General features: G+C 46.0%; 1 protein-coding gene across 1 annotated transcript; it reads left to right on the top strand.

The window, feature by feature from the left end:
- The first annotated feature begins 2,499 nt into the window (after positions 1 to 2,499).
- On the top strand, positions 2,500 to 8,831 carry LOC136505338 (plasma membrane ATPase 1-like). Its single transcript, XM_066500487.1, has 21 exons — positions 2,500 to 2,908; positions 3,381 to 3,500; positions 3,605 to 3,703; positions 3,823 to 3,960; positions 4,067 to 4,201; positions 4,291 to 4,470; positions 4,563 to 4,769; positions 4,861 to 4,980; positions 5,061 to 5,180; positions 5,269 to 5,391; positions 5,532 to 5,636; positions 5,865 to 6,009; positions 6,240 to 6,404; positions 6,487 to 6,725; positions 6,806 to 6,838; positions 7,023 to 7,104; positions 7,192 to 7,352; positions 7,501 to 7,686; positions 7,765 to 7,947; positions 8,044 to 8,222; positions 8,478 to 8,831. Exons 1-21 carry the CDS (start codon positions 2,855 to 2,857, stop codon positions 8,572 to 8,574), a joined length of 2,871 nt encoding a protein of 956 aa, XP_066356584.1. The 5' UTR covers positions 2,500 to 2,854; the 3' UTR covers positions 8,575 to 8,831.
- Positions 8,832 to 9,706: the final 875 nt, after the last annotated feature.

Raw genomic sequence — 9,706 nt, forward strand, 5'->3', positions numbered from 1 at the left:
AAATTACCCCTGGGGCAATTCTATCCGAATCACCCGGGAGCTCGGGGGCTATACCCTCTGGCGAATCGAAATACCCGAATCGCCCGAGGGCTACACCCGTCGGGTCGCTTGCGCGCACCCTCTAGCAAATCAAAATACCATCCGAGGGATTCTATGCGAATCACCCGAGGGCTCGGGGGCTACTGTAGGGGACCTAATACCAGGGTACCCAATGAGGTGGAACTATAACCATCGAACATTGATGCTTCCGGTCAGACAAGAACGCTACTACACTTCTTGCCCAAACAACGGAAGATTGGTTTTGCCTCGTCCGACCCCCAAGGGCTAAGGCTCCGCCTCGCCCGATGTCTGAGGGCTAGCTCCGCCTCGCCCGATGTCTGAGGGCTAGCTCTGCCTCGCTCAACGGCTAAGGGCAGGCTCCGCCTCGCCCGATGGCTGAGGGCTGGCTCTGCCTCGCCCGACGTCTGAGGGTTGGCTCCGCCTCGCCCGATGTCTGAGGGCTAGCTCCGCCTCGCCCGACGGCTACACCCTGTTCCTTCATAAATACGAGCACAGGGTACGGCAAGACATTCGAGTCAACCGCAGTACCGAGGGCCATGCCCTGCATGTCTGTAAAAAGGTACTGTCAGGATACGACGTGACAGGCGCTTTAGGCCCTTTTCGACCTAACAGAGCCCCAACAGTGTTGTAGGCGCCGACTTTTGTCCCATAATGTTGTAGGCGCCGCCATCAGCCCTCGAACGCGGATACTAACATGAGCATATGACAACCACTATGATCCAAGACAGAGCTCACATCATCCACAGTGACGGACATATGGTCACTTCCCCGTCTACTCCCCGAAGGGTCACAACTCGGCTCTCTGGCACGCCGCACCGTCCGTCGGTGTAGGATGGGACGCACCCACTTGCTGAAAGAGGCTAGGGCACAGCCCCATGAGGATAAACGAACACGCCATTCCTGGCACGATCTGTCATGTTAGAAAGACAGGCACAGGGGAAAAGGAAAACCCGACTCCCTCGAAGGACCTTCTCTACCTTTGGTTTTTTTCTCTTTCTCCCATCTGTAACTCCCTGCACCCCCTTATCTATAAAAGGGAGGGCAGGGCACCCCACTAAGGGGACGGATCGTTTTTAACACGCAAGACACAACCAAGCAGCAACCAAGCTCTTGACGTCCTTTTGACCTTTCCATCAGAGACTTAGGACTTGTCCCTCTCTCGACCGTTTGTACCCCCTATTACGAACCTTTTTCGGTACTAATAACACGAGCAGCAGCAGACTGGACGTAGGGATATTCTGCCCGAACCAATATAAACCTTGTGTCTTTTAGTACACTATCCGAGCCTACCACGCAACAATTATAAATTTACTAGCCGGTGTTTGTTCGAAACACCGAACAAACACCGACAAATGGCTACACACGTATGTTTTAAGTGTATGTCCACATGTTTCATCTGTTTTAGACGTATATTGTAAATGTATGTTCCAAATGTAGATCATGTTTAATGTGTTTCATCTAGATGTTGTAATGACTATACAAGTATGTTTTAATAGTATACTGCATATGTTGCAATGGTTGGACGGATGTTACACAGGAGATGAGACGTTAGGATAGGGGAAGGGCGCGGCCGAGACAGAGCGCGGCGCAGGACGAGACGCGGTGGGGACGGCGTCGCGGCGCGGGGAGGAGCGCGGCGCGGTGGGTTTGACGCTGGGGGCGTAGCCGGGATGGGGATCGAGTCGTGGATGGTCGGACGCGGCCACTGGCGCGGGATTGGTCGCGGGCGAGCGGACACGATTTGCTGGCGCAGGATCTGATGCGAGCACGAGGATGTCCGATGTGAAGCGGTTGCAAGCGTCGGAGCTTCGTCTGAGCGCGGGTCCGGGGCCGAAGGTCCTGACGGTAGCTTGGGCGTTTCATTTGGCGCACAAACTGAATCAGAGGTGCTCACCTAGCTAGCCTTTTTTTTTTGTCTAATAATGAAATAATGTGTCATAATGGTGCGTGGTCCGGCACTCTGGCTGATTAGCTGTGTTAGTAGCTTTCAAAAAAAAAAAGATTAGCTGTTAGTACTCCAGCAAAGAGAGAGCCTCACACGTTAGCCGTCAGAGCTAGTAATAGTATAGGTTAATTGTAACAGTGCAATACAGGTATCTGGGATGTGCAAAACAAACGCAAAAAAGCCACATGTCGAATTCCTCCTCCCCTCGCTTCTCATCTCAACAAGAGAAAAGCACACTTTGTTAAAAAGGAAATCTTTATGAGTGAAGGGTGTCCATTTGTGCAGAGAGATGTCCAGACCAGAGAGAGGTAGGACAGCCAAACCAAGCACAGCTGCACAGCACAGCACAGCACAGTAGTCTGTCCAACAGGCAACAGTAGGTTTTCCTTTTGCCATTTCCTTGTTACTCCACCAGACTACTAGGCAGCGGGGCAAGAGAGTGCTCTACATGTTTTTCCCCCACTTCCTTTTTATCCGCTTGGTTTCCTTTTGCTCCACGTTCTTTTTCTTGGCCTTGGCGAATACCATTCCATCGCATCCCAATCCATTGCCATGTGTGTGTTGCCGTTGGGGACTCCCACTCCCCTGTCTGTCGCCTGACACCTTCTTCTTCCTCGCTCGCCCCCGCCCATCATCCCCACCACCTCATCCCATCCCGCCCTCGCACTTTCACCCGCCCGAATCCATCTATCCGCCCTCGCACATTCACCAGCGAGCAAGCTGCCTCCCCTGCTCTCCTCCGGCCGCCTTGTTCTTGTTTGCGTATAAATCTGGAACTGCAAGGGGGAACCACCACCACACCAGCAGGACAGCGGGAGGGAGGGAGATCCGTGAGGAGGTGCCGCCCCCATGGCTGAGAAGGAGAGCAACCTCGAGGCCGTCCTCAAGGAGGCCGTCGACCTGGTATGCGTCTCCTCCTTTTCTTTCCCCACGAATTTTTGTGTGTGCTGTTGCACGACGTCTTGTTGGGAAGAGAGAAAAAAAAGAAAGCTTGCGCCTTTCTAGCCTCCTTTTCCGAGGCTAGATTGCCGTTCCTCTTCTACGAAATTCGCATCTCTCTAGTCTAGCAAAAAAAACCTGTATGCTTGGTTTGTGGTCCTTGTTCTCCGGATTCCCGAATTCTAGGTGACTGACATTTTGGCATAGTGACGTTTCATTTCTCTACCTACCTAGCTGTTTCTCAAATCTGCTTCCTTCATCACTTCTTCTTTTCGGTTCTCTCTAGGAATTGCTACATCCTAGAGAGACGTAGAGACATTGAGGCATACTACTCGTTACATGTAGTACTAGTAGGCAATTTTCTCAAAAAAGTTGTGCCAAGGAATTGTGCTGCTCTACTCAACTGACGCTGCTGCTTTTCCTCTCTTCTCTGCAGGAGAACATCCCCCTCGAGGAGGTGTTCGAGAATCTGAGATGCAGCCGCGAGGGTCTCTCCACTCAGCAGGCGCAGCAGCGCCTCGAAATCTTTGGCCCCAACAAGCTCGAGGAGAAGGAGGTTTGCTTTCACTCACGTCACTACTCCTTGTGCTTTTCCCCCCCAACTTTGCTGGACAAAACACATGTAACAATTGCATAAAGCTGGGATTTTGATGGCCGCAGGAGAGCAAATTCCTCAAGTTTTTGGGCTTCATGTGGAATCCGCTCTCCTGGGTCATGGAGGCTGCAGCAATCATGGCCATTGCCCTTGCCAATGGAGGGGTAAGACACACAAACCTACTAACAGGCTTCAAATTCCATTTTCAAGCTCTTTTCCTTTGGTACCTTTATTTATGGTTGGTGTATTCTAAGCTGCGGTTGTCTTGTGATTATGCCATCAGGGGAAGCCACCAGATTGGCAGGACTTTGTCGGTATCATAACTCTTCTTGTCATCAACTCAACAATCAGTTTTATCGAGGAAAACAATGCTGGTAATGCTGCTGCAGCCCTCATGGCTCGTCTCGCACCTAAAGCCAAGGTTTGTCAGTGACACACCCCTATGCAGTTTTGCTATGCTCCCAAGGAAGGCTTCATGTGTTTGCTGAGTCCTTCCAAAAAGTTTGAACTGACTTTCCTTTTGTCAGGTGCTTCGTGACGGTAGATGGACTGAGGAAGAGGCAGCCATTCTTGTACCGGGAGACATTGTCAGTATTAAACTCGGAGACATTATACCTGCAGATGCACGCCTCCTTGAGGGGGATCCTTTGAAGATCGATCAGGTTCTTCCCATTGTCATCACCTGTTAAAATAACTTAGCCTTTGATGAGCCCTAGTGATCTTTTTCCTCATAACTTCTCTTGCATTGTAGTCTGCCCTGACCGGAGAGTCACTGCCAGTCACCAAAGGTCCCGGTGATGGTGTCTATTCTGGTTCGACGGTCAAGCAAGGTGAAATTGAAGCTGTTGTGATTGCCACTGGTGTTCACACTTTCTTCGGAAAGGCTGCTCACCTTGTTGACTCCACAAACCAAGTTGGCCATTTCCAGAAGGCAATATTGGACGCCCTGCCTCCTATGCATGTATTCTGGACTGAATTGTCAATGTACTTCGTTGCTTATATTATATCACTTGGTTGGTGCAGGTCTTGACGGCTATTGGGAACTTCTGCATTTGCTCAATTGCTGTGGGGATGTTTGTTGAGATCATTGTCATGTATCCTATCCAGCACAGGGCATACCGCCCTGGGATCGACAACCTCCTTGTCCTTCTCATTGGAGGCATCCCCATAGCCATGCCGACAGTCCTATCTGTAACTATGGCTATTGGGTCCCATCGTTTGTCTCAACAGGTTCGTATATGGATCATCATATCCATTGCATCTCTATTTTCCCCTTGAATCTCAATTGATATAGTTAACAACTTAAATAATGTTTCTCTAGGGAGCTATCACAAAGAGAATGACTGCAATTGAGGAGATGGCTGGCATGGATGTTCTTTGCAGTGATAAAACAGGAACTCTGACCCTGAACAAGCTTACTGTGGACAAGAACCTCGTTGAGGTGAGACAAGAACAACTATTTTTAATATTCTCTTAGCTCTCTCATGTCTGTTTTAAATAACTTTAAATTTGTCAATGCAGGTTTTTGAAAGGGGCATTACTCAGGACCAAGTGATACTCATGGCTGCTAGAGCATCTCGTACAGAAAACCAAGATGCTATTGATACTGCTATAGTTGGGATGCTTGCTGATCCTAAAGAGGTATGTAACTTTGTTACAGGCTCGAAGCAGAGAATGATGATTATATTACTTACTATGATGAGATGGCTCTGTCTATGTCTTCATGAAGGCACGGACTGGCATCCAAGAAGTTCACTTCCTGCCATTCAATCCTACTGACAAAAGGACAGCACTGACATATATTGACGGTGATGGGAAAATGTATCGTGTTAGTAAGGGTGCACCTGAGCAGGTACAACAAGAATCAATAATTAACCAGTGATGTCTTGATATCTCAGCATTGCCTGATGACAACATTACATTCGGATTTGTTTATCATTGCATAATGCATGCATATAACCTCATGCCATATACTCTATAAATTGGATGCAGATTCTCCATTTGGCTCACAACAAGTCAGAGATAGAGAGGAGGGTCCATGCTGTGATTGATAAATTTGCAGAGCGTGGACTTAGATCGCTTGCTGTAGCATATCAGGTGAGAGGACAATGTAGCTTCTATCATGTCTTGCTATTTGCATTGCACTGACCACAAGAATAATATGAGCATCTTAGGTCCATTTTCTTTTCTTTTTTTGTGAAAAGGTCCATTTTGTTTTAAAGAAATGTGAGGTCCATTTATCTATCAGTCACACCACTTGCATAGTTTCACCAGTTTTATGCCTATGTTGTCTTAGTGGCAAACTGTTCTGTTTTTCTTATGTAGGAAGTACCTGAAGGGAGGAAAGAAAGTCCTGGTGATCCATGGCACTTCGTTGGTCTCATGCCACTTTTTGATCCTCCAAGACATGACAGTGCTGAAACAATTCGGAGGGCACTCAACCTTGGTGTTAATGTCAAGATGATCACTGGTATACTGCCAACTGAATATTATCAAAATGATCACACTTGCTATTTATTCAGCTCAATGTTTCTTAGTGACTATGCCTTTGATATAATCCTATCCAGTCATAGAAGTATAGAACATATCCTGATAGAAGTACAATGTTGCCTTGTGGTGGGCTGGTGGCTTCATTACACTGACAATAATATTCTTTGTCTCTCTTGGTCCCAGCATTTTGATTTATTTTCTAATGTTCAGGTGATCAGTTGGCAATCGGAAAGGAAACAGGACGCCGTCTAGGAATGGGTACAAATATGTATCCTTCTTCTGCTTTGTTAGGGCAGAACAAGGATGAGTCTATTGCTGCTTTACCTGTTGATGATCTCATCGAGAAAGCCGATGGTTTTGCTGGTGTATTCCCTGGTATGGTTTAGGAGGAATAAATATTCTTGGGAAGAGGCATAAAAATTTTAACCTGTATAATTGAGTAATTATTTTTCTCCAGAACATAAGTATGAGATCGTGAAACGTCTGCAAGCACGGAAGCATATCTGTGGAATGACTGGTGATGGAGTAAATGATGCTCCAGCCCTGAAGAAAGCTGATATCGGTATTGCTGTTGCCGATGCAACTGATGCAGCCAGGAGTGCTTCAGATATTGTCCTCACAGAACCAGGACTTAGTGTGATCATTAGTGCTGTGCTTACTAGTCGCGCTATTTTCCAGCGTATGAAGAATTACACGGTATGCTAGAAGTTGAAATGCTCTCAATTGTGCTATGTTTTTCCTTGTGCTAATTGACTAATGCATTTTTATTATGTCAGATCTATGCTGTCTCGATCACCATTCGTATTGTGGTAAGTCTTATATGTCTGTCAGTGTCAGTACTTCGAAGCTGAAACTTTTAGATCTTTGCATGCTGATTCTGTTTGGATTAAATTTCTACTGGATTCAACAGAAGAAAAACCATTGTGATATTCCCGTGCATCCTACAATATTGCTTGAAGGTTTAACTACCACTTTTTCCCTTAATCTTGACAGCTTGGATTTATGCTCCTTGCCCTCATTTGGAAATTTGATTTCCCCCCATTCATGGTCCTAATCATTGCAATTCTAAATGATGGTACTTTCCTCCCTCTGTCTTTAAAAGAAGTTGAAGTAGAAACCCAAAAGGTTTTAATGCTATTCGACCATTTGATGTGATGAATAGGTACCATAATGACTATATCAAAGGATCGTGTAAAACCATCCCCACTACCCGACAGCTGGAAGCTGGCTGAAATTTTCACAACTGGAGTTGTCCTTGGTGGATATCAGGCAATGATGACTGTCATCTTCTTTTGGGCTGCATACAAGACAAACTTTTTTCCAGTAAGGATTCTTGCAAATGGTTAACTGCAATTGGATTTTGATGAATCTTAGTTCAGTTGAAAATTTTATTCTTAACACTAGGATTGGCTAGAGAACTAATGTTACTTTTAGGGCCTTATTTTTGCTTATTGGTGTGAAAATATTGCAGAAAATATTTCATGTTGAAAGCCTTGAGAAGACGGCTCAAGATGATTTCCAAAAGCTTGCCTCTGCTGTTTACCTGCAAGTCAGCACCATCAGCCAAGCCCTCATCTTTGTGACAAGGTCCCGAAGTTGGTCATTTGTCGAGCGCCCAGGGTTTCTACTGGTTTTTGCTTTCTTGGTTGCGCAGCTGGTGAGTTCTTACTCGCTTTCCTTGTGAACTAGTACTTCAGGAAGTTGCATTGAGCTAAAATCTCCCGTTTAATTGCAGATTGCTACACTGATTGCTGTGTATGCCGACTGGGCATTCACTTCGATCAAAGGCATTGGTTGGGGCTGGGCTGGTATTGTGTGGCTTTACAACATCATCTTCTACTTCCCGCTCGATATCATCAAGTTCCTCATCAGATATGCTCTTAGCGGGAAAGCATGGGATCTTGTCATTGAGCAGAGGGTAATAAGCTAATAATATGTGGTGCACATGTGTCAATTGTCTATCGGAGTTTTGGGTACCATGAGCGTGTGACTAACTCGCATCATTGTTCTGTAGATTGCGTTCACAAGGAAGAAGGACTTTGGTAGGGAAGAGAGGGAGCTGAAGTGGGCACATGCACAGAGGACCCTCCATGGGCTACAGGCACCAGATGCCAAGATGTTCCCGGAGAAGGCTGGGTACAATGAGCTGAACCAGATGGCTGAGGAGGCGAAGAGGAGGGCCGAGATTGCAAGGTAAGATCACAAATCACTTTGTTCCTAAATACAACGAGCAGTAGTTAGTGCTTTCTTATTTCTTATGTGTGCTAGTCTTTTCGCAGTTAGGCCCACCCCTGTTCCTTTCCTTTTTCATGAATGTATTATTACTACTGATAGATGCTTTTGTGGGGTGAAAAGTGCCTTTTTGCGGTACTGGTAGGCAATCGTTAGAAACAGCTTTAAAGTTGCTTGACAACGATGCGAATTGGATTGATGATTGTTATGTTACAGGCTGCGGGAGCTTCACACACTCAAGGGGCATGTGGAGTCTGTTGTGAAGCTGAAGGGACTTGACATCGAGACCATCCAGCAGTCGTACACAGTGTAAACTTTGCCTGTCCAGAAGAAGTTTTTTTTTTCTTTTTCTTTTTGCCCACCGACGTGTGAATTTGATGGTGGCTGGCTTCTCTTTGTTTTGTTTATTTAACCGAACTGCAAGCACCGACAAGTACCTGAAATGAGACGGATCCCTCTCTTTAATCCCCGATTTCTGTCTTCTCCTCACATGGTATGACAATCAATATATGAACTTTGCTCGGCTATATAAATAAGTGCTTGAAGGGGAGAGCACAGAGTTTTTGGCCACTGATGGGAATGGATGCATGCTTGTTTTCAGAAAGAGAGATTCTGTGTTTCTTCATCCTTTTCTCTTGCTGTCGAATTCGATTCAACCTGACCTGCCAATGATGGATCGATCATATGGGGGGCAAAGGCACTGCCAGTCAGATCACAAACTCGTATCATTGGCTGTGTCCTGTGTGTGGCATGTGAGCTTCAATGAATGAATGAATGCCTGCACCTGCGTGCATAGAGGTGAGTTTGAGATGCTTCCTCCCTGGAATAATGTGGTTTTGCTTCCAGATCTGCAGATCTGTTGCATGGAGACTCTAGACTGTCTCCAACAACCGATACTCAAAATGCAAGATTCATTCCATATAATGCAAGATTCATTCCATATTTGGGTAGTGCTATAAGCAAGGGTTCAATACTGAAGAGATGATACTCATATTTGAGTTATACCTCTTCTGATACCTAAAATAGGTTTTTCATATAGTTACTTTGTTGGAGACTATAATTATTTTGCTGGAGACCAATTTTAAGTTTGGATCTTCTTATAGGTGTCCGGTTGGAGACAGCCTTATGTCTCGTATGTTGCCGGCTGCCAAAGATGTAATGCAAGATGCCAAGATGGCTGCAACTGGCTGGGGCAGGTTAGGCCAGCTGCTGGATTTGTGTGGACAAATCTTTTTCTGAGCTGTGTGATTGCTGGAAAGGATATTTGATGATATATGCTACGTAGTTTTATTTTATACATTTATTATTATTTTTTCTTGCCATCGTAACTAGTAGAAGATCTCCTGGTCAAAGATATCATCTGAGAAGGTCATGGCTGGGCAAGATGGTGTCTGCCTTGGCCACTTATCGATTACTTTTCCATTTCCTTGTACTAGTTAGCAACC

This window comes from Miscanthus floridulus, chromosome 14, assembly GCF_019320115.1.
Source record: "Miscanthus floridulus cultivar M001 chromosome 14, ASM1932011v1, whole genome shotgun sequence".
NCBI classification, from domain to species: Eukaryota; Viridiplantae; Streptophyta; class Magnoliopsida; order Poales; family Poaceae; genus Miscanthus; species Miscanthus floridulus.